Below are 26537 nucleotides of genomic sequence, written 5' to 3'. Positions count from 1 at the left end.
CAGCAGCCTTCGTATCGTATCCAACTACTTTTCTTAATATTTCACATAAGAAAATCCAAATGGATGTAAAAAAAACCTGATGAAAAAGAAAAAAGTGTCTTTCAAGTTAAAAATATTAAAAACTCGGCACTCGAAGAAAACAATGAAATAGAAAATGTATAGAAAAAATTGGTTAAAGAAAAGAAACTATGTTCTGATGTAATTGTTTCTGGCGTTATATATAGAAAGGAGCGTGGTTATAATGCCCTTAATTGTGGAAGATACATTATTGCTTATAAAACATGAATCTCGTCAATAGACTTTTTTATAATTTCTTTTTCGTCTAGAAAATTGCGAGTCGATATCTTCTAAAATTGAATATCAAGATAATTTCTTATAAATAGATGTACCACCTGTGTATCTTTGAAAAAATATCTTTATATATAAATAGCCTGTTAAGGAATCATTTAGAGATTTCATAATAATTTCAGATTCATTACCGGGTACACATTGCAAACGGTTATCATAGGTATTGATGATATTTTCTGTCTAAAGAAATGTATTTATCTTAGGATACCTCTTGCTCAAGCAGAGTAGAATAGAAACGTCTTTATGACAGACTCGACCCATTGGTTTTTCTACTATATTTATTAAAAAACCTATTAATTATCCCTATATCCAAAAGCATCTACAAGGTACTGCGTATATATTAAAAATCAAAGTAAATACCCACAATTATGGAGTGTGTAACCTTTATAACCCATATTTTCTAACGCCGTCCATTCATTTATTCAACACCACTATCATTACTGTACATATTAACCTGAAGTTGTCGTAATGACTCTCGAATATCGTGACACAATTTTATTCCATATTAGGCATGAAATATTAAACTGATTGTACCTATTTAATCATAAAAACTAAAACGTCCAAAACCCATTTTAACTGTAGAAATTCCTTTGATCCTTTTTTCCAAAATAAAAAACATGAAATGAAAGAACCTAACGATATTATGTATAGATCAATAGCTAAAATAGACATTTTAGACGTTTCAAATTTTTATGATGAAGGAGCTTAAGTAAAGTTTGATATTAGAAATATTTAAACTACTATATATATAAACAGAAACTGAAAAACACAATCACTATTTCAGAAAATTCACATTGAAGTTGAATATTAGGAGCTTACAAAAAAGACAATCACTGTTACTATTTACAATGTGTACAATAGACCAAGTAACTAAGTGGATTTCAAGTTACTATTTTAATATTTCAAACCCTTATTTTACAAATAGACTCTAATATTTCAAGTGATGAAAACTATATCGTGAAGAAGGTAGGCTCGTCCGCTGCCATGTTTCTAATATATCCTGTGAAATGAGATTATGTCAAGTGGTGCTTTAGCAACATCGACAGTTGAGAATACCACTAACTCCATCTTGAATAACCGTCACGAACGTATCTACTTATATTGTTTATCCGTTAATAATAATTGCATAATCAGAACTTGATCCTTACGCTTGCATTTACTAACCGGCTGTTTAAGGTTTTACAATAGCACCTCTGAAAATGTACGATCATTCGAAACCTTAAACAACAACTCCAAGTCCATTTCATAGCACTAAAAGCTGCTGATACGGTATACGGCGTCACAAGAGATGATCGTCCTGGTCGTCGTGATCTTCCTCTGACTCCCCAGAGTCTAGACTGGGGACGTGGTCTAGACCATCGTCTAATTGGTGGTCTAGTTCTGTTGATGGTGCATCATCGTCTTTCCATTTATCCATTGAACGTCTTCTGGCATTCATGAAAAAGTTGCCAACAGTGGTCGGCTCTAATCCTAATTGTCTTGCTATCGTCACTTGCATTTCTTTTGACGGCCTCTTTGTTTCCTGTAATTGTGATATTTTTGTAATTAATATAATTATGTTAAATTATTAATAAGTAACTATTTGTGGCTTAGTACTTTTAACACCTCAGCTTGTAATTGCCACAAATTAGATACCCACATAGTAGATATATTTGTATTGACGTGTTCTAGATATATTTTTCTTAACATTATTTATTTTTGTATTGTCATTTCTTACCTTAAAAATAGCCTGTAGAGTACGCCGCTGGAGGTCTGTGAAAACCAAACGGGGCTTCTTCGGGGAAGGAAGGGTATCCGAACCCAAATCCTCCTTGCGCTTGCAGCCTGAAAATGAAACAAATAATACGTAAATATTAGCCAACAATTCTCTCAAATTAAGACTACAAATGTAAAGTTAGATGTAATATCATATGTCTGTTTCATCAACAACAATCTATCTTTAACTTTAATTTAATTAAGATCAGTTCAGCCATTTAGTTGTAAAAAGGAAACAGACATGCCTACATACAGATTTTTAGATAATACTTACTGCCTCTCTGAGGAATCTGGGCCGCTGTAACAAAAAGAAAATAAGAAGATTTTAAATTTAGTTAGGTGAAACTAAACATAAAAATTAAATCACCCGAATTATATAGAATCTAAGGACAACATACATGCCACTAACATAGACAATGCTATTGATATAATATGCACTAGCAATAAGTTTTTTAGGTATGGCAATTAACTTAACTCTACCACAGTTAAGATAATAGGCTTTACTGAGAATTGCTTACAAATTTCATTTGTATTTACAAACTCTTGCTAATGCATATGAATTGAAAAGAATTGTGGAACATAAAAACAGTAAATATGTCCAATAGAAAAATCTAACATTTTATCACTTTCATTATAATGGTTTTGTTCCCAAACATGGGATTTCAGTTCACCTACGAATTAACGATATACCATAATTATCAAAAGCATCGGTAGCGTTTGATACCAGGTTTTAGGCTATCAAAATTTGTAGGTGTTTCTTTTTCCTTTTCAGCTGTATTTAATTTATGAGTAATCGTAACATTGTGGAACAATGAATTTGTTACGAATTTATTTTCAGCTAATTTTACTAATTTATTACACTTGCCTTGAAAAGGGTTTTATTATAATATTTAAAGATTTCAGTTCGTTATTATTAAATCTACTGATAATATTTGATTAATGGAAGATATTACATTTGTAATTTATAAAACCCATTCCAAATTATAGTTTGTAATCTAAATATGAAAACATATTAATTATAAAAACGCATACCTGGCGACAATGTAAACAACATTAACAAAGGGTTCTGAAATCTCGCAGGCACCTATAAAATCATATTTGAAATAAAACTATTGCAGCCCGGGCGTAGGGATAAACAAAAAGGGAGGGAGGGGGCAGCGGTAGCAGTCTAACATTCATCTTGGCTTCTTGAAGCTAACAAAATACACTTACCTAAGGCTATAAAATAATGTTTTAAAAACATTTTCTAATACGATAACAATAACTGTCATTTGTCTAGGCAGTATCTTTGCCAGTAGATTTACATTTACAGCTTGTAAAAACTAACAAATAGCGCCGACGAAGGATACTGCCTATTCAAAAACAAACATCTATATGAGCAAATCTCTATACAATTTACACATTTACTTTTATAATATTGACAAAATAAAGATAAATTAAATAATATAACCATTCAGACATTCTCCTTTCATTAACTAATTGGAGGCTTGTCACAAAGCAAACCTGAGTAAATTAATAGTTAAAATTAACAATTGATGTAGCTAAAACATATTAACTTATAAGTGTAGTCATTAATACTTTACTTGTTTTACCTTTGGGACAAGCTATAGATAAATATTTAGTATACCTATAAGAAACCAAGTCCACTGCTACGCAGCCACGGATCGGGACGGGATAATTGGAATGATATTGATGGGTATGGCTATATGAAAGAAAACATACAGATGACAATAAAATATCGCAAAAAATACCTTCATATATTGTGAAACAATAAAAGTTAAATAAATTAATATTTTAAGTTAATGACGTCGTCCAAAAAGCAGTTCTAACGAATTTATATAAAACACTTACATGTGGTGTTATTAAATAAATTATTATTTCATATGAACAGTTAGACCGATTGAAATAAAATGTGATATAATTAATGAAGAAAATCAAACTGAAGCTAAAAAAAGGTGAAGGATTGAGGAGTATTGGGAGTTGAGGGAAACCAGGAATGAAATCAAGTTGTGGGCAGGACTCACAAGCAAGAAACATCCCCGGCTGGTTCATATGCCGGTGTGTCCCAGTTAGGCGGGGGCCCCGGGTACATTGCTGAGCTGTGTACCGCCGTAGCCTGGCAGTCCCTGTGCTGGCCGTATGTTGGCTGTGGCGTGTTGTTTACATTGTCGCCTTTAAGCGTTTGATGCTGATTTGGAGTATCTGTGAAAGTATCAGGTGATCGTCTATTACACACGGAAAGAAGAATTAAAGATTATTATTGTTAATTTGGTAATAAACACAGTGTCGATGTTAAATAAATAATTATTAGTCTTAGATGGCATTCAAATACGGATAAAACAATTATATGTTCAAATGAAAATTGAAAATGATACAATGGACATTCTGAATATGTATTATATATATATATTATAATGTATATTCTTATATATAAAATTCTCGTGTCACTATGTTAGTTACCATACTCCCCCAAAACGGCTTGACCGATTTTTATAAAATTTATTATGCATATTTAGTAGGTCTGAGAATCGGCTACTATATATTTTTCATACCCATAAGTGATAAGTGTCGTCTCCTAACATATTTTTAATTTATGGAATATTTCTTTTTTATTTTTTTATAATGTACATGCAATCCTAAATTTGCACCCTTTTATCATTAACATCTATTTTTTAATACCGATTTTTATTTATATGACAAAATAACGTTTGCGGGCTCAGCTAGTATCTATTATATAGAATAGGTTCCATATATAATAATGAACATATATTATATACATATAGTATTATTACGATTTTCAACATTATCAAATAGGTAACAACTATCTATATATATACATATATATATATAACTCAAAGGTGACTGACTAACATAGTGATCTATCGACGCACAGCCCAAACCAATGGACGGATAGGCTGAAATTTGGCATGCACGTAGATGTTATGACGTAGGCATCCGCTAAGTATGGATTTTAATTAATTCTACCCCCAAGGGGATAAAATAGGGGATGAAAGTTTGTATGAAACTTTGTCAGTTTTAAACCGATCGGACTGAGACTTTGCATGCATAAATCTACTATGATGTAGGCATCCCCTAAGAAAGGATTTTGATAATTTCCACCCCTAATCGGATAAATTAACGCGAGCGAATCCGCGGGCAAAATCTAGTAATAGATAATGTAACAAATCGCAACAATGTTAAAAAAAAACAACATCGCTATATAAATTATTACTGCGTATTACGTTAGTGATGACGTTGCGTAAAACATAAATGTTTCAACAAAAAGAAAACTAGGTGTCTACTATGTCGATCAAAATATGTTGCGACAATCCAATGTTTCCCACTCAATAGATAATTAGTAAACTGCAATACAAAGAAACTACATAAATTAACATAATTACCTAACAATTCAATATGTAAGGAAAACTATAAACATTCGGCATGTATAACAATAAGCAACGACATCTATGGTCTAGCAGTTTAGCACAATTCCGATGGTCGCGGGTTCGATTCTTTACACGGCACAAACATTTGTATTCATGGTTATGATTGTTTGCATCGGTCTGGGTATTTTCTATATATAATATGTATGTATTTACGAAAACAAAATATATCTACCTATCAGTTGTCTAGTACTCATAACACAAGCTTTAGCTAGCTTAAGCTAGATGTATAACACTATAGATGACGTTTAATACAATTCCGTGTGTTCGATTCTTTACACGATTTGTATTCATGGTTAAGATTATTAGTGTCGTTCTGGGTGTTTTCTATGTAAAATATTGTGTATAAAAAAAAATAACTATTTATAACTGATATAAATACATAGTTAATTTTTTTTTAGACAACTGTGTCTAGTGCTTATAATACAAGCTTTAGCTAGCTTAACTTGGGTCTAGATAGCGCTATGTGAATTGTCCTGAGATTATTATTACTATTATTATCATTGAACTATACATATAAATAAAATTGTAGTGTCTGTTTGTAATATTGAAATAACCGATTTTTACTACATGCATATGAATATAAATACAACTAAATAACACTTATTACAACTTTTGTCTGTCTATCTATCTGTTTGTTCCGGCTAATCTCTGAAATGGCTGGACCGATTTTGACGGGACTGTGTTTGGCAGGTGGTTAATATAATAAGGCTACTTTTAGTTTAGAAAATGAATTTAAATTCCAATACGTAAGGAAAACTAAATAGGGACATTCTGCACTCCTTATACAAGAATAAACCCCGTGCGTGATTGAATGCAGTTCTTGAGTTGCATAATAAAGAGATATATAAGATATACTAAGCAACTAAATATGAAACGTAATGATGTACCTGAGATAACAAATATACAATATTATCACTATATTTTACGTAGGTTGACATTGTCATTTGTTTATAGCTCTAACTATATTTGTATTTCATATCTTCCGTACACTTGTAGTGTTTGGTAACATCTATGTACATCTATATCATCGTCGTATCTCTAATATTGTTCATATATATATATATACTAGTTATACCCCCGAAAACGTCCGCGTGGAATATAACTTTATTCAAATAAAAGTAGTCTAAGTTACTCCTTATTACATCAGCTATCTGCCAAAAAAAATCCCGTCAAAATTGGTCCAGCCATTTAGAGAGATTAGCTCGAAGTAACAGACAGACAGACACAAATGGTCAAAAATGTTATTTTGGTGTATGTACCGTATATTCATATGCACGTAGTAAAAAACGGTTATTACAATATTTCAAACAGACACTCCAATTTTATTTATATATACTAGCAGACCCGGCCACGCGTTGCTGTGGCTAAGGTTCTTGAATAAAATAATATTGCGACTATAAATTGAGACATAAGCTATCATATCTTTCAAATTGGATCAAATTGCACACAATATGCAAATCGAATTTGCAATCGGTTCAGTAGTTTAGGAGTCCATCGCGGACAAACAACGTGACATGCACCTAATCTTCTAAATATATATAACTCAAAGGTGACTGACGTAGTGATCTATCAACGCACAGTGGATGACATTCCTGTGGATGATAAAACTATTATTATTATTTCTTTATATATATATATATATATATATTATATCTCCCTTTGATGGGTTAATATACTTATCATTGCAGGTAAAACTCACCAAACAATGACAGTATAAATGATGAATGATAAGGATGAAGATTTTTTAAGCGGAAGACAAAAATTTGCGGACTATTCTACAAGTGTTCAGTATTACTGCTTTTTGGAGAAGTATGAAAGTAAGTGGGTGCAGTTGTAATATCTTGAGACTAGTGTGTGAGGATGTTGGGATGACATCTGTGGACGAGATAGCAATTGGGAGAATTTTCACTGTGTCTACCTACCATTGTATTTTTAGTTCTATTGCCAGATATATTGCTGCTGCTGCTGGCTGTGCCGCGCGGGGCCTCACACTTACTAGGCAAAACACCGGTCACAAGAGCACTGCGTACATTAAATCATATAACGGAGCAAATAGATCTATTTTCTTGTTCTCTGAATGAGTTCATGAAGATCGCTTATTTATTATAAGTTACAATTAATTTAAAAAATAATGTTTGCTGCACTATAGTATTAGGCTAAGACCTGTAAAAATAGATGTAAGTGTGGAAAAATAAATAAATAAATAAATAAATAAATATTTAGCCAAGCATCGATGAGTTATGTGATGAAGATAGTAATTATTATTATTATTATGATTTTAACTATTATCAACAACGCTAGAATTAGACCACAGACGTGTTTACCTCATCTGAACCATTTCGTCTTTCCGATGCTAAAAATTCAAAGAGTCTCAAATGAATTCATCTGAACCGTTTTTTCTTTCCAATGCTTCATTCAAAAATGCATGAGTCTCAAATGATTTCAATCGAATCCATTATACTCATTAAACACACCATACGAAATACCCATTAAAAATCCCAAAGAAACCCCGAAATACCTACATGTTAATCCCCAGAAACGTCTGCGGGCTGAGGAGGGCAGCGGGGCGGGGGACCGCGCGATCGATAAACTGGGGGGTTGGGGGGTGTGACGTCACGAGGGGAGACATGTGCCGCTAATGTTGCTGGTCGTACCGTTTTTGGTTTGTGCTATCTGTGTTGACAAATTTCTTATGGTTTTAGACCAATTTATGATCTACTAGTATTTAACCGCGGCTTCGCTCGCATAACTTCAGACTGATAGATGGCTTTTTATATCAAAATGTTGATATTTTATTTTTTTGTTTTTTTATATGAAAAATATTTGTTTTTTTTTAATAAAAATGTTATGTTTATTCTAATACCTTCGAGAATATGTATACAATATTTCATGATGATCGGTTCAGTAGTTTTTGCATAAAAGCGTAACAAACACCCCTACTGTCACATTTATAATATCAGTAAAGATCATGCTATTTAGTAAAAACAATATATGCATTACACGACAGCCTTGGTGGCCTAGCGGTTTAGACCGCTTTACTTCCGATGGCCGCGGGTTCCATTCCTCGCACGGTGCAAACATTTGTATTCATGTATACGATTGTTTGTATCGCTCTGGGTGTTCTCTATGTATATTATGTATGTATTCACAAAAATATATCTAAGTATTTATATCAGTTGTCTATTCATTGTTGTTTATCCATAACACGAACTCTGCTTACAGTCGGACTATATGGCGCTGTGTTTATTATTTAGGTTTATTTTATTATTATCCTGAATATGGACCCTCACTGGACACTGCAAATTTGTTTATTTATTTTATTTTATTTATTTGTACACATTACTTTTATTTATTTTCTTTGTATTGTTAATATAAAATAGTTTTGTTAAGAGTTGTTAGTGGTAGTTAATTAATAAGTAACATAATCTCTGTAACATGCCTTAGGCAGTATTGTATAATTATAGTAATCAATGGTTAACGTAGTGGGTGACACATTTGTTAAAATTTATTAGTAAAAGGCATATAAGTCATAAGTCATATGTATAATGTGTAACTGTTTGTTGACCTAAATAAATGAAAAAAAAAATTACATCAAAGGTTGTAGACAAGCATTTAACAGCAATCCATGCACTAACGTCAAGGTTTGTGTTCCAGGAATCAGAAATCCTTAATTACAAAAACATTAACTTAAAACAGGCCCCAGTTCAACGAGGTACAAAGTTAACCAATACTATATGAATAAACACATGGCAAAATTAGGCCTCAGCTTAACAACAATTTGCAGATTTTGTCCTTAATACCTAATCGCATTGATAAATACAATATATATATATATATTTTTGTTTATTTATTTAGTAACAATTTATATTGTGTTTAAAATTATAAAATTTTTGGTAAGACCTTCATCAATACTGTAGAAAGAGAAAAGAACAAGCAACAGAAAAGAACGTAATCTGCCCATAAAAAACTTCCAATTGGGAAGAAAGGTTTAAAATTCAAAAGTCATTCATTCATGTCGGACATTTTAGCCGCTTATGAACGTCAAATTTTTTACATTATAATTTTAATTTTTTTCCTACCGTCCAGTTCGGTATATAGATCCAATTGAGAAGAACTAGCAAAAAACTCAATTAAATTACTTTTTTATTCAAATGTAGTTTATTTACAATATATATTTATATAGGTGTCTATGTTTGATATAGAGCCAACTGCTAATGTACCAATCAAAGTCAACATATCAAGGGACCTTCGTGTCCCCCCTGAAACCACCATGACTAGTGCGACCTAGTTGAAACGTCGAGACAGGTAACCTTTATTTGCCATAAAATTATTCGTATTAATACCAGGTTAACTATATTCTAATGTGTATTAAACGTGAGGATTTAAAAACAAGCACGTGATTAATTCCTGAATTCACCATGATGGACTAACTAACCTGACAGCTCTTCCTATCATTTTTCACTGGTTTCTATCGCCAGTGTATTCCGTTAGCACAGGCTGCTGTACCATTTCATATCAGCCATCGAAAAATACATAAAGGATTTTTTAAGTCGATTCAATAGTTCCTGTAATTGGGGCGTTCAACCAAACAAACTCTTTGGATTTTTCAAATTCAAAAATCTTTTATTCATGTAGGACATTTTAGCCGCTTATGAACGTCAAGTTTTTACATTATAATTTTTTTCCCTACCGTCCGTTTTTGAAATGATATCGATAATGAAAATGTATTATTATCTACGAGTATATCTAAAGGGGTCTATATTATCGATTTACTGATAGTGACGTGCCGCATGTATAGAATGCCGTACGTTACCATTAATATCGATTCTGCTGAATCGATACATCGTACCAGCTGATATACCACGCAGTAAGTACTTTGACTTTTTAAATCGATATATTTTTTATAGCATAGGGGACAGATGAGCTTGCGGTTCACCTGATGGTAAGTGATAACCACCACCAATGAACACCCAATTACAACAATTACAGCAACACCAGCGCAATTACAAGTGCGTTACCGACCTTCTAAGAAAGAATTAACTCTTTTCTTGAAGATTTCACTATCGTATCGGTTCGGAAATACCATTGCTGGAAGGTGATTCCACAATGTGGTTGTGCGTGGCAAAAAGTTTCTGTAAAAATGCACTGTAGACGACCGCCATTTATCCAGATGGTCAGGATGGTATTTCAATTTCTAGCGGGTATTGCGATGGTGAAATTCGGCAACTAGTATTAATCTGAGTTGTGAGTAGCTATGACGTGGTCTGGTGTTTTGAGTAGTCATGCTCACTAAAATGTCCAGACTTGTGGCGGCGTGGTGGGCCGGGTCATTGGGCTCCCTAAAATATGGTCGAGCGCAGTGATGGCTGGCTCATCCGTCATACTCGTGAACGGGTGCTGCTTGTGCGGTGCGGTGTGCGGGACTGGTCTGCTCTAATCACTATGACTGATTTCCTCTTATTAATTGTTTAACCAGTTGGTTATGTATTCAATATTTTTTTCTTTTTGAGTATTTAATTGAATTAGTGCTAATCGGTGGTTTGTATTCACACACTTAAACTTAAATTGTAAGTAAGAATAAATTATTTAAAAGAGCAACACACAAGTCTTGCTTGTTCTTCTTGTAATGAGACAGCATTCCGAATGAGCGGTAGATTAAAAAAAAAAAATGTTATGACTATTCAAAAGTGCTTCAATGTAAGTTTATTTGAATAAATGATTTTCTATTCTATTCTATTCTATTCTGAACAATCGATAAATTAATCTCAATTGAAAAAGACTAACTTAAGATATTCTTTCACAATATATGAATTTCACTAGAACTTTCTTTAATTAAAATCCATTTAGTTGGGTAATCGTTTAAGGTTATATATAGATTTATAATACTACCTACTAGCCGAGATTTCAACTGCTTTTTCTTAAATAAAAGATAACCTATATTCTCCCTCGTGATGTAATTTATCTTCATTCAAAAGATATAATATCCGTTCAGATATTAGGGAAAGTAAAACAGAAAGACAAATACACTTTTGTATTTATATTAAGATGTTTTTTTTTATAATTGAATGGCAACAAGATGACGCTCAAGTGTATCCTGATGAAAGCGATACCCGTGGCCTATACATATGATCAGCACTACAGACATCACGCTATCATATATATATGTGACGTCATACCATTCATGCGTTGCCATTGCAGAGGTAGTCCTCTCATCATGCCTCTTAACCTTTAATTTCACTATCTAAACTGCCCTCTACAACTGAAATATAGCTTAGAAAGCAAGCTGCTTGGCGGCTGGAATAGAGACTCCTTGCAGTCTACGTCCATTTAACTTTATTAATATCTGCACCCAACAATGTTACTTTATTTTATTGTCAAATTAATCGCGTGAAGTGAAGCACAAAGACCACAATTGCCTAAAACTCTGAATTCGACATTATGTAGTGTATCTTTATTTAAATTAACCACACCAAGTGCGCACAATAACCACAGATTGCTTAACTCTATTGAAATAAAAGACACGCGAAGTCGTGCGCACAATCAGTTCAATTTTGATATAACCACAGATTGCCTAGAAGTCTGAATTCGATATTATGTAGTGCATATCTATTGAAATTAACCACACGAAGTCGCACAATAACCACAGATTGCTTAACTCTATTGAAATAAAAAACACGCGAAGTCGTGCGCACAATCAGTTCAATTTTTATATAACCACAGATTGCCTAGAAGTCTGAATTCGATATTATGTAGTGCATATCTATTGAAATTAACCACACGAAGTCGCACAATAACTACAGACTTCTTAACTCTATTGAAATAAAAAGCACGCGAAGTCGTGCGCACAATCAGTTTAATTTTGATATAAACACTAATCAGTGTTAACCGTAACAGTGCTTTTTATTGTGAAGACTTCACGTGATTAATTTCAATAGAAATACACTACATAATATCGAATTCAGACTTTTAGGCAATCGCCTAAAAGTTTGAATTTGAAAGTCGACAAATAAGTCGCACAATAACCACTCTATTGAAATAAAAAGTACTCGAAGTCGTGAGCACAATCAGTTCCATTTTGATATAACCATAGATTGCCTAGAAGTCTGAATTCATTTCTATTGAAATTAACCACGTGAGGTCGCGCGCACAATGACCACAGATTGCCTAACTCTATTGAAATAAAAACCACAAGAAGTCGCGCGCAGAAAAACCACAGATTGCCTAGAAGTCTGAATTCTGATATTGTGTAGTGCACGAGTACGATAACACGACGATATCGAACGGGGGCTGGTGTAGTGACGCGCTGCATCGACCGAGTGACGGGCCACCGCATCGATTCCCCACAATCGATGCACCCAGCTGACGTTCAAACTGTTTGTAAACGAAAGGATATGCGGAGTTTCCTTTCCTATTATACTATGCGATGGCGTATTTTTTTTATTTTACGGTTGAATAACATTGTAGTTTGTTTGAAAATATGGTTACACGGCGTTGTGTGAAAGATGATATGTATAAAAGGAGAGTAAGCTCAAATATGACGGCCGATAGAGATCAGTGGATGATAATAAACTGACCCTCTTATATCTAATTAATATTATAAACGCGAAATTTTGTGAGTATGGATGGATGTTTGTTACTCTTTCACGCAAAAACTACTAAACGGATTTTGATCAAACTTTACAGTTATCTAGCTTATAAATCAGAACATAATCCACGGATACAGCTAATATATAATTATGAGACAAAGGCAAGGCAAATATTTGTAAAGCATTGTAAAGACGGATTTTGTGAAAGATGATATGTATAAAAGGAGAGTAAGCTCAGATATGATGGCCGATAGGGATCAGTGGAAGAAGGTGACTTACTGACCACTAATAATGGGACAAAGGCAAGGCAATGATGAGTATGATAGCTTTGTAATTTAGGATAAAATCAAATAGAAAGATACAAAAATTATGGAAGATATGTGATGTGGTTAGATAATAGAAAAATGTTTAATTTAAGATTTTGTTATAATATAACAGTACTTATTATTTATGATGAATAATATAGTGTTATTTTCGAATAATATTGTTTTATTGTAAATGTATAAAAAAATATGAAACAAACATCATTATTTCTATTTTTTAAAATAACATCTATTTTAAAAAATAGAAATAATCATTTCGTTATAAGTAATTGATTTCTTTATTAATTCAGATAAAATGAATAAATATTCTATTTTGACAAATTATATTTGTTTCATTTTATTTAACCTATATATATATATGTAGTATTAAGTACTATATATTATAATATTACTTTATTATTATTATTATATTACCATTGACACAAATTTTAAAGACAAAGCATTTCGGCATTATTCTAACGAAAGCCTCTTTAGTAAATGTTACTGTATGTATATATAGTCTCTACATTGGCAAGCTATTGTCTTAATTAAAAATAAGAAATGAGAAAACTTTTCATAAATTTAATACATTGAAGCAGAATAATAATAGTATATTTTTGTGTTTATAACTCTTAAATATTACTATCAATTAATTACCAAAATAAAGTTATTTAAATTGTTATAAACCACAGTACAATTAATATAATTATACACTAGTAACGAAACAAAACTTTCATAAATATTCACAAAACAAATGAAGTATGACTCGATAAACTTCTGTCATTACATTCAGTTTCCGTGACTAGCAATCATGAAAATTCTATATCGTTACATCAATTTCCGTTAGTTATAGTCATGAAAAAATGTTTTGACAAAGAGAAGCTACCGAACAATGCGTTGGAGAAAGCGTCATGCAATTCTTACCAGCTAGTCTGAGCGCAGACATCCTCTGAAATTCAGGTTCCTGCAGCCATTTCCACATCCTCCTAAACGTTTCCCTCCCAGACTTGAGCTTTGACCATGGTTTAGGATTCCTTAATAAGTCGCTAAGCGTCCCTTGTGACCTGCACAGTACCCTTTGCGCAAATATTGCTTGAGGAATTGAATACCTCTTTAATTCCCCACTTATCCTTTGAGCCAGCTCCTTCGTGTTTATCTCTTCTGTGTCGTTCTGTGACTGTTGTTGTTGTTGTTGTTGCTGCTGCTGTTGTTGTTGTTGCTCTTCCCTCGCGAGCAGAGCAGCATTGAGGTCCAATCCGGGACTAGGTAAAGGCGGGGTAGGCGATCGCCTCTCGAAAGAATTTGGCGAGGCACTCCGTCTACTATACGCAGACTGTGGGGATAAAGGTTCATTATAAGGAGCTGGAGATAATGATGCATATGACTGTTGCTGTTGTATAACAGTGAAAGTGCCACCGGCATGGTAAGCGAATTTGTCCGAAACGGTGCTTATTGGGGGCAAAGGGAGCAATGGCGTTAGGGTCGCGTACGACGCTGGCTCGAGCCCCGGCGGAGTTAGGCGCCCGTTGACAGCTGACAGGGGGTGAAACGCCGCATCCCCGTCTGGGAGGAGGTCGCCAGGGGACAATCTGGGGGGTGAAGCGTTGCTCGGGGCAACGATGACTGTGAGTGGTGCGCGATCTCGCGCTCTAGGCTCGTCCATGGCGCGCGGCCGGCGGCAGCGGGGTCGCGCGGGCGACTGAAGCACGCCTGCGCGACGCACCCTACCTTCTCCTCGTCCCGCATCCTGCAAACACCCCTATTTCTTTACCCTCGCTGACTAACAACCTATCTCGCACCCCAGCTACACAATTCTAAACTCTCGCATCGAAGTAATTCAGTCGCTTTTAACTCGGATATTGGAGCTGTGTCCAGCCGTGTGATACAAGCACTCTTCAATGCACCCTTAACCTACCCTGTGGCTTTACTATTCCTTGGGCCATTAATATATAAGAAGTTTCTGTTCACTCTACATTTAGAAAAATTATAGTTTACCATAGAATTGCAATTAAGTACACACGCAATTAAATATCGAATAAAAATCTAAGTAAACTTGGAAAATGAATGTGCCCGGGATAGCTTAGTAGGAAGGGCTCATTCCTCATTCATTGTTGTCCTTAGTAATACTTTTTCCAACTTCCCAATGGAAATTATCGACTGTCTTTCAAAATCATTATTGTAACAACGAAAATATTCCAACATATTTTATCGCAACCTAGATATATTCCAAAAACAACGTTAGCACTTCAATGAGTGTCGGATCATCAAACTCAGGGTTTTTTTATGATCATAAAAGTCAATGAAATCTGATATCGATATAGCGACAATGTTGTTTGAAGGAAACCCCTGAGCAGGCTGTCGGTGGCGCCGGGAGCACACAGTCGCGGTGACCCCGCTCGACACCTGGCTCGTAACAAAAGTTGTCTAGTGATGTTCTATCGACTATCACTTTACCGATATCGATGAACATGTTTATTGAACAATTTTTAAAATTACATTGTTCTAATATTTTTTTTGTAATGAAGAACAAAAAATTATAATTAATTAAGACATTTTTTACCTATACATGTATTTTATAATTTAGAATAATTTTGATATCTCTAATGTATTCAACCACATATACAAACATAATAATTAAAGAAATGAGTCATCAAAATTATAACATTTTGGAAAACTCATACACAACTTAATACAATCTATTTATTTTTGTAACTTAATAAACTATGTTTAGACAGTGGCTATACATAATATTTAAAACGATGTCTTTTGAAGTACCATATTTTATTAATTTATTTATATAAATGATTAACATAGTATAAATTATGTAAATAATTTATTGAAAGAAATGAAAAATCTTGAATGAATATCTTTACATAGTATAAATTTATTCTAGCCAGTATCCAGACACAGAGATGATAGTATTATATATAGTTAATGACTCATATAAAAGTTAATGATAGACTTTTTTATCTGGCATTATACAATGTCAACGCCACTGTCTATTCGTTTATATCTTTTAAATTACGCAACTACTTGTATTGCAGAAACAGATAGAGTCATTCAAGAGGAAGGTATATGTGTATAATAGTGAACAAGCCGAGAATTCAAAGATTTGTAATTCACCCCGTGTGTGAATAAAACACAATTATTTTGCAGTAAAAAAAAATATCTCCTATTTCTAAATAACTATTAAACATTTTCGTTCAGTTCAACACATTCCATCTATCGATAATGGCAATCAAGCAAACAACACTACTGGTATACCGCGCTGGGTGCGCCCCTATACCACGTCCTGCCTACCCCGCTACTTCGTTACGTCACCGTACATACTGATAATTACCTACTCACACCTACACTGCTGGCATGTTCGAGATAAACCCATGCTAATATCCAAACTGACATAGTATTGTATGTAAGTTAAAACGCATTTTAGGTAACATTATCGAATCGGTACTTCTTTAGAATAAGTATAAAAAAATCTTTACTACTATTATAAGTGGGAAAGTAACTCTGTCTATCTGTCTCGGTTTCACGTCAAAACTACTGAACCGATTTAAATAAAATTTGGTACTCAAATAGTCTCTAGCTGGACTGAGAAGGGACATAGGCTACTTTTTAATGCGAAAAAAGGGTTGTGTGTGTCAAATTAAAAACACTATACTGTGATAGTTTTAGATACGCCTACAATCTAATAATCAGTAGTTTTTGAGATACGTACATACAGACAGACGTAGTGAGGGAATTTGTTTTATAATATGAGTAATTCTCTCTTATGTATTAAGCATTGAGCAAGAGTGAGATTGAGTCGCAGTCTTTTAGTATGTTCGTGATAATCTCAAAAACTACTAAACGTATTTCCATACGGCTATCATCCATCAACAGTGTGTTTTCTAAAGGTTTAGATTAAAAAATCTTTAATCGTCATCATCATCATCATAGCCCGGAAGACGTCCACTGCTCAACAAAGGCCTCCCCCAAAGATCTCCACGACGGTCGGTCCTGCGCTGCTCGCATCCAATGCCTTCCAGCGCTCTTGACCAGATCATCTATCCCCCTTACTAGAGGCCTTCCCACACTGCGTCTTCCGGTCCGCGGTCGCCTCTCGAGAACTTTACTATCCCAACGGCCATCTGTCCTAAGAGCTATGTGCCCTCCCTGCCCATTGCCACTTCAGTTTTGCAATTCTTCGGGTTATGTCGGACACTCTGATTCTTCTGCGGATCTCCTCATTTCTGATTCGATCACGCATAGCCTCTCCATCGCCCTCTGAGTGACTTTGAGCTTATTCATAAGGTCTATAGTTAGCGACCACGTCTCTGTGCCGTATGGCATTAATCATTGATCGTGTAAAGTCGAAATGCCAGTATGAACCCGGGGCGGCTGGCTAGTGTAAAAAATCTATAATAAGAGTACCTATATAGATTTTAATTTATTCCATTATTCTTCTAAATGAAGATTATAAAAAACATAGATCTTTTTCAATTTTCAAATTTAAAACTCAATAAATACTTAATAATAAAAACACTTACCGGATATTAAAAAACTCTTTACATTTTACCAATAAAAAGCTACAATATCAACGAATAAAATACACTGTTTATGCATATATCGCCGCAGTATATAGCTTCTATAAAGTAGTGCCGCATGAAGTCAACATAAATTGGAAATAGCTTGCATTTTACAAGCTAAGATCTCTCTTAGCTTCTAAAATTCAAGCAAACCTAGTCCTCTCGGACTAGGTTAACCTATCGGCTATCGTAATCTAACAGATCGTGTACCTACTATCTAAAGGAGAAATCTAAAACCTCTTGCTCGTTCTTCTTGTGAAGAGACAGCTTTCCAAAGGAGCGGTAGATTTATAAAATTATTTATCAAAAGTGCTGAAATTTAGGTTTATTATCCTTACTTATAGTGATATATGAATTAGTAGTCCTTACAATATTATAATATGAAAGTCTTTGTCTGTCTGTTGCGCTTTCACGCCAAAACTACTGAACCGATTTAAATGAAATTTGGTACACAGACAGTCTAGACCCTGAGAAAGGACATAAGTTACTTTATAAGTGTATCTTGCAGTGGATACAAAGCTGTGGATTAACTAACTGCAATTAAGTCGATTTTTTTTTACTATCCGAAGATCGAGAAAGAGTTGAAAAGCATATCAAATTTATGGAGATACAAAAACCACTCATGTAGTGAGGGCAAGAAGATTTAAAATTCACTGACCCAATTTTAGGTTAGAAATTTATTATTACGACCTAACTGAAATATACATAAATATCTGTTTTATATTCTACAATACAATATTACAATGTATTATAAAATCTCTTATTCAGATTATCATTTTATTTAAAAAAAGGGACCATTTGCGTGGCACAGAAAAAAAACAATAGTCACCCCTTGCTATATCACCCTTCATTAACATAACATGTTTTTTATTGCGCGCCAGCTGCGCGCGCACGCGCGTGACGTCACGATATCGATCTCCGCTCGTAAAATCGATATTATCGAACGAACACCTGTGACTCGTGCCACGCACTATCTTCCTGGTGCGTTGACCTTTCTTCTTTTTATTTTTTTAAATTTAGTACTTACTTTTTACTTTTCAGTAAAACTAAATATCTAATGTACATAACCAAAAAAATAGTTTAGTAGGTAATCATACAATTTTTTTTTATTTAAATACCCGGTGCAAAATATCTAACTACCTAATGTTAAAGCTAAATATCTAAATCATCATTACATAGTACAAAACAGTCGCTGCCGCTGTCTGTCCCTATGTATGCTTAAATATTTAAAACTACGCAACGGATTTTGAAGCGGTTTTTTTAATAGATAGAGTGATTCTAGAGGAAGGTTTATGTATATATAATACATGTACACTCGTGCGAAGCCGGGGCGAGTAGCTAGTAATGTATAAAACTAGATAGGTACTAACGAACAAAAAAAAATCGTCCAATATTTTTTTATGTAACCGGGGCAAAATGTCTAAATATAATCTATACCTAATGTATATAATTAGATACTAACAAATAGTGTAAAAACAATCCGATTAAATAAAAAAATCAAAACCAAAAGATACCTACCTAGTACCATATATCATCTTCTGCTTCTTCTTTATCCCATTTATTTGTGGTCGGCGTATATGATGTTCTCTTCCATTCATCTCTGTTCGCAGTCATCTCGTCATTTACTCCCTTTCTTACCATATTATCTTTCACACAGTCCATCCATCTCTTTTTTGGCCTTCCTCTGTCCTTATAATCATCCACATTCATATGTAACACATCTTTCATATGTAACTCCTTAAAACCTAGTATAGTACTTACTTATATTTAACTTAAAGTATAATTTTAGCAAATAAATTAATATAAGTTATATTCATTCATTCATAATTTAAGAGCTGTGCTCTTGTCGGTGGAGCTCCCGCCACCTTCCACGATCTTCTATCAGTCCCTTTAGCTGTTGATACGACACGACTCCAGCTTTTTCTTTAACTTGCTTGATATAGCTGCGTCTTGGTCTTCCCCTTCCTCTCTTTCCATCTATTTTTCCTTCTATAATGTTGTTAATTAGTTCGTCGTGTCGTATCAAGTGCCCCAACATTTTTCCCCGTTATATATATATTAAAATTTCTATCTAAATGATTTACTTCCATTGTCAGTTATTCTTGTAAATTAAACATATCTTCTACCCGCCCCGTCTTCGCACGGGTGTACATGTATAATACATTATACATATAAACCTTCCTCTTGTAGCATTGCTTAAAAATCCTTTGCATAGTTTAAAAGATCTAAGCGTACTGTGATATAGTGATGCAAATCAGCACGTTCAGTAAAAGATTGTGCCAGTGTACGTTTTATCTAACGACACGTAGGTCACGCAGTAGCTCATATATATAGTTTATGTAATTAGTGTAAGCTGGAGTAATTCAAGATGTAACAGTTAATATACAAGTTACACCCTACTGTGTGTGTTTACTCTCACCACCCCTCCTGTCATCACACGGCGACCGTGACAGAAGCTACATAAATGGACATCACATCACAGACAACAGAAACGTGTTCATTTATACTAAGTATGAAAAAGCGAAATTTTCATGGTTCTAAAATAGTGAAACTTTTCGCTACAGAACCATATCTACTCGGTATAGTAAATAAAGTTCAAAATGTACTGATTTATTATACATTTTTAATTAAAACCACTTACTGGGCTTCGTACTGCATTATATTATTCGTTGCGTAGTTTTAAAGATCTGAACGAACAGACAACGGAAACTTTCTTTTAAGCTAAGTACCTACTTAAAGATAAATTTTTCATGTCTCTAAAATAGTGAAACTTTTCACTACAGAACCATATCTACTCAGTGTAGTAAATGAAGTTTAATATGTAGTGATATATTATATTTTTTTTTATTAAAAAGCACTTATTAGGTTTCCTACATATTGTATTTGAAGGAAGTCAACGCTTCAATATCCCTTTATAGGACTTTTGTTGGACAAAGGGGTAATTTTTTTTTGTAAACTGTTTTTTTTTTAGAACTATAGTGGCAGTCAAAAATATTATATAAAAATAAATCGTTTTGTCTATCTATCTAGCCATTTATTAATTATTCTTTACTGCACTATCTTAATAATATTATAAACGCGAAAGTTTGTATTTATGGATGTTTGTTACTTTTTCACGCAAAGACTACTGAACGGATTTTTATGAAACTTTACAGTAAATTAGCTGTATAAGCTAATTTACTGTAAAGTTTTATAGTAGCACATAGACTATATTTTTACTGAAATTTAACGCGTGTGAAACCGCTGCAACAACTTGTTTAAAATAAATGTACAATTAGCGAGTTTAATGCTATATGGCATTCTCTAACAGCTAAACATTGGGTAAAACCAGAAAGCGGTTAAAAGGGTGTAGTGATAACGAATCTATATGTAATAACAGTTATGTCTCCAGATATTTACTTAGATACTTTATATGTTAATACACTATTCACACTGAAAATACAAATATAAATATAAAAATAATAGTAAATCTTCTACCCATCAGTACCTCTGTCTCACCTAATTATGATACCCTGGCTAAAAGTATTATTTATAAGTTAAAACAGATTAACAATACATAAGTGTACACTACATTATTGCAAAAACTTTTTATGATTAAATTTTATATTTATATATTAAATCCATTATATACTTTAATATAATATTTTATGTATAATATAATATACATACCCTACAGTGAAAACTTCCATTAAAACTTCCCCTGTATCAAATCGCAGTGGGAGCCTAAGAATTAAAATAAATCTAAATAGGCGTATATAAAAAGAGAAAAACCTGTGAAACAAATAAAAGGGAAAAACAAATATTGACAGTTATGCCTCCAGATATTTACGTAGATGCTTTATATATATATATATATACTATCTGTCCCGGCAAACGTTATTTTGCCTTAAAATAAAAAAAAAATTAAGGGTGGACTACCCCTAACATTTAGGGGGATGAAAAATAGATGTTGGCCGATTCTCAGACCTACTCAATACGCTCACAAAATTTCATGAGAATCGGTCAAGCCGTTTCGGAGGAGTATGGGAACGAAAACTGTGACACGAAATAATTATATATAAGATACACTATGTGCACACTTTTTAAAAATATAATAATAATAAACCTTCTACCCGTCAGTACCCCTGTCTCAACTAAATCTTTCGTCAATCAGTTTGCTTTATAAGGTAAGATATGGCAGTGAAATTACAGGGTACAGACGCGTGAGACCTTTGTCCTCCGGAATGGCAAGAGTTGGACGTCCGTGGGACTCTATATATAACTGATGATTAGGTATCACTTTCCACCTGGTAGATCGTAATATTTATTTTTATAAATTTACGATTATGCATATACCTACCTTGCATACCTTGCATGCACAATTTCAACCCCCTTACAACCCTTTTATCGCATTCAAATGTAGCCCCTGTCCTTTCTCAGGGTTTAGACTAACTGTGCACCAAATTTCGTTTAAATCGCTTCAGTAGTTTTGGCGTGTGGTATATATGTCGTAATGTGGACTAATAACCCCATTTTTAGCATATCAGGTTGACCTCCACACGGTTCCCTCAGGAAAACATCGTGATAAATTCATAGTGAATTTGCCACGATGGGCTAACTGACCTGTTCTCATGCTTGTCTTATCATCCTGCACTGGTGCCCCGCCATCGTAAACGCTAACGCAAGACCATTCATCATTGATAAAAAAATACAGTTCAAATTATGTAATTATCAAATCAAATCATTTATTCATATAGGACATTTTAGCCGTTTATGAACGTAATTTTTTTTGTATTATAATTTTTTCCCTGCCATCCAGTTCGGTATACTAATTCAATTGAGAAGTACTAGCAAAAACTCAACAAATTTTCCTAAGACAGTTTATTAACATTGTGTACCTTATATAGGTGTCTATGTCTAACATTAAATGAAAATCCCGTGCATGAACAACTATTGCCATGCACGCTCGTCATTTAACTAATCGTTTAGTGAGTAGGCTTTGTTAAGTAAATATGATTTAACAGTGGGTATATATCTTATAGTGTCTTGTTGTAAACTTTTATCCGTATTCCAATTAAAAGACCTATTGCCTTTTTCTAATCAATACTTAGGAACAGCAAGTTTGTCTTTAAATCTAGTATTAATGTTATGAATATTATTACTATTAGAATGACATAACCAATTATACAAATAAATAAAAAAATAAGTAAGCACAGAGACCCATATATAGTCGTCATCATATCCCATAAATATAGTTGTCTCAAGTAGATACCTAAATTTAGAAGTATATAAAAACTTTAGCTATATTTGTATAACGAAGAATAAATCTATCCAGTATAATTCTTTTCGAATACAAATAAAAATAACTACTTATATTTATTTCACCAAACAAAACATACGGGCGCCATTTTGTTCTCAAAAATTACACAGAGCAGCTTACCGAATCAATACAAAAATCATTCCTTTTAAATTCCAAAGGACGTTCTGTGCTATTTATTTGTATGCTAATTGCTTTGTCTTCAATATACACATTTATGACAACAGCTTCAGACATTATAAATAATGTATGACCTAAAAATATCGAAAATTGATAATACGATCCGTGGTATCGGAAATCTTCCCTCTTGGAGTGACCTGTTACCATAGCAACGCCGCGGCGGGCTACCCCAGTCAGAAAATGCAACAACAATACCTCACTATTCCTTTCCCACGCATACATTTCGCGTGTACGTGCGACAGAGATATAAATAAATATGTAATTGCGTTTAAGTGAAAGTAGCCGCGAGTAAAATCGATATCGCACAAGGCTAGGCGTCGATTATCCGTTCTATGACTGCTCGAAGCGGCAGGGTTCCAACTCGGGTGCTGTTTTCACGTGTGATTGCGTTTTATTCCGTCGGATTAGAGTCTATTTTTGTGATTGTGATATATTTAGAAGGGACTTTGAGGTAGAGTGACATAGTTTGTAGGGCCACCGGCCGGAGCGGAGTTACATCGACTGTGTATTGATTATTTGCGATCCCTTCGCAATGATTACGGCTCGCTTCGATTTATCGGAACATGCTTCATTGGGGAATATTTAACTTGATATAGCTGAGTCATACGACGTCGCTTGTTATTATGTTTAATGAAAGAGTTAATCAGGCCTCATGTTATGAGAAATATGACTTATATTAATCTAATCAAAGTTTTTTTTATAAAAGAGTATAGCTTATTGTCAGATGGTTTATACCTATAGCACGCGACCTACATAAATCTACTGTGCTCGCCCTTTCAAAGCAACCTTCCTAGACCGACAGGGGCAAGAATAGACGGATATTCTTAGGAGAGATGTTTTTTATCTTCTCAGGATAGAGTGTATACTTTCCAAAAGAGATATTTCGTTTATGAATGAGTGGTCTACACGTGTAAGATGTATTAGTTCTTAGCGTTCTTTAGCTTGGCAAAACCTATAGATTTTTGTTGAGCACAGGCCTAAGTTCAAAATATGTAGTATGTAAATCTTAAAACTCCTTCACATACATCCTCATTCTACAGTAAATATTTTCTATATATATTATTTATTAATTCGTCTATATGTATATGAAACAGAGATGTTATGGATATGAAATTTCGGATACGGATAAGTTTCGGATATAGGAATGATTATTATACCGGATACGGATGTGAAATTATTTCGGATTATCCGTTAGTTTCGGATAGTTTCGGTTACGGATATTAATTTTTAAGTAATTTCAAAAGTAAAATACAAATAGCTTATAAAATTATATAACGTGGACCTTGGAGGACCAAAACGTCCTATCAGATATTATCCGAAACTTTTATTTCGGATTCGGTTATGGTTACAAATATTTTTTTATATCCGATATCCGATAGTTTCGGTTACGGTTACGGAGCTCCCTAACATCCTTGATATGAAACTCACTTTCATACTTTTTTCGTAGCGCACCATCACTACCATTTTTCAAGAATTCTATTAACTCTATCTCTCCAAGTTAAACTATTCTTATTCTGTCATCGTTCGTCTCTCTTAGCAAGAAAGAAGTCTTTCTTCTTTCTATTGATTTATAGTTAACTAATAATTAATATAATATATTTATAAAACTAGCTTTTGCCCGCGACTTCGCTCACGTTATTTTATCCCCTTAGGGGTGGAATTTATCAAAATCCTTTCTTAGCGGATGCCTACGTCATAACATCTACCTGCATGCGAAATTTCAGCCCGATCCGTCCAGTGGTTTGGGCTGTGCATTGATAGATCACTACGTCAGTCACCTTTGAGTTATATATGTTTAGATTACAATAAAGCTACACAAAGTTATACTTATATATAACATTATCAGTATTAGGTTGATCCAAACTGCCTGTGTGTTTATGTATAATATGGATGTTTTTTTTTATTAATGGGTTTGCGCTTGGTCTAACCTCATCTGATGGGAAATGATGGTTAAAGCTAGGTTGTAGCGCGGTTACCCAGAAGATATCACATATATATATATTCACCATAAACTTGAAGAATCCGGGATTGTATTTCTCCGGGAACACGAACGCTGGAAGTGTGTTCCACTCTTTAGCAGTGCATATAGAAGATATTTTTTTTTATAACGCAGTAGACAAACGAGCATATGTGCATGTATGCATCACCTGATGGTAAGTGATTACCGCCGCCCATGAGCACCCGCAACACCAGGGGAATTGCAAGTACGTTGTCGGCCTTTTAAAAAGGAATAAGCTCTTTTCTTGAAGGTTACAATATCGTATCGTTTCGGAAATGCCATTGCTGGAAGGTGATTCCACAATGTGGTAGAACTCAGCAGCTGGTATTAATCCGAACAATTCCTCAGAACACTCCCCGTGATATATGCGATAGAAATTTATTAATTGTTCTTATATATATTTAATATTACTTATTCTAAATTTAGTAATGACATATTGTAATTTAAATAATGTAGATTAAATATTGTAATGGGTGAAAACTGTGATTGGTACAGTTTATGCTGTAAATAATATAAATGACGTAGTGGAGTAACTTGAAACAATAACTGTTTCAAGTTACTCCACTACGTCGCTCAAAGTAAAGTTCAAACTTGTGGCGACGTGGCGGGTCGGGTCGATGTGCTCCCTCTAATATGGTTGAGTGCAATGATGGCTGGTCATACTCGTGAACGGGTGCTGCTTGTGGGGACTGGTCTGACCAAAATGTAACGGATGGGTGGACTGTATGGGTGTCTAAATGATGAAAACACGTAGTTTGCAATAATAATATATTAATATGTGCAATTGCGAACTATACGAAAGACAATGATAGAATGATAAAATAAATTGAAGTATATTAAATAACATGACATATAAAAAAGAACTCTTCAAAAATATAAATTTAAAAATAATAAAAATATCAAAAGAGTTCGGCGGTCGGTCGCATCACTGATTAGATTTTTTTATTTTTTTTAAATAGCAATTGTTGTGGTCACACTATTCTCCCAAATTTGAGTTTAAATGAAATTGTATTATGTAAATATATACAACACTTAAAAAAAATACGAGCTGAGTTTC

At 33.8% G+C, this 26537-nt stretch overlaps 1 protein-coding gene across 2 annotated transcripts; it reads right to left on the bottom strand.

The window, feature by feature from the left end:
* Positions 1-1161: 1161 nt before the first annotated feature.
* Positions 1162-15140, bottom strand: LOC131843140 (hepatocyte nuclear factor 6-like). Of its 2 annotated transcripts, XM_059191743.1 has the most exons (5): positions 14362-15118; positions 4128-4305; positions 2378-2401; positions 2066-2172; positions 1788-1870 (listed from the first exon to the last, which is right to left on the bottom strand). In XM_059191743.1, the coding sequence occupies exons 1-4, from the start codon at positions 15098-15100 to the stop codon at positions 2067-2069; spliced, it is 1047 nt and encodes a 348-aa protein (XP_059047726.1). In that variant the 5' UTR covers positions 15101-15118; the 3' UTR covers positions 1788-1870; position 2066. The 2 variants fall into 2 exon arrangements, with proteins under 2 accessions (XP_059047727.1, XP_059047726.1); XM_059191744.1 differs by lacking the exon at positions 4128-4305 and having other exon boundaries at positions 1162-1870; positions 14362-15140.
* Between the last annotated feature and the right edge of the window lie 11397 nt (positions 15141-26537).

Source organism: Achroia grisella, unplaced genomic scaffold (genome assembly GCF_030625045.1).
Source record: "Achroia grisella isolate CSIRO2021 unplaced genomic scaffold, CSIRO_AGI_Agris_v1 utg2786, whole genome shotgun sequence".
NCBI classification, from domain to species: Eukaryota; Metazoa; Arthropoda; class Insecta; order Lepidoptera; family Pyralidae; genus Achroia; species Achroia grisella.
This window is presented reverse-complemented; position numbering and strand designations above follow the sequence as displayed.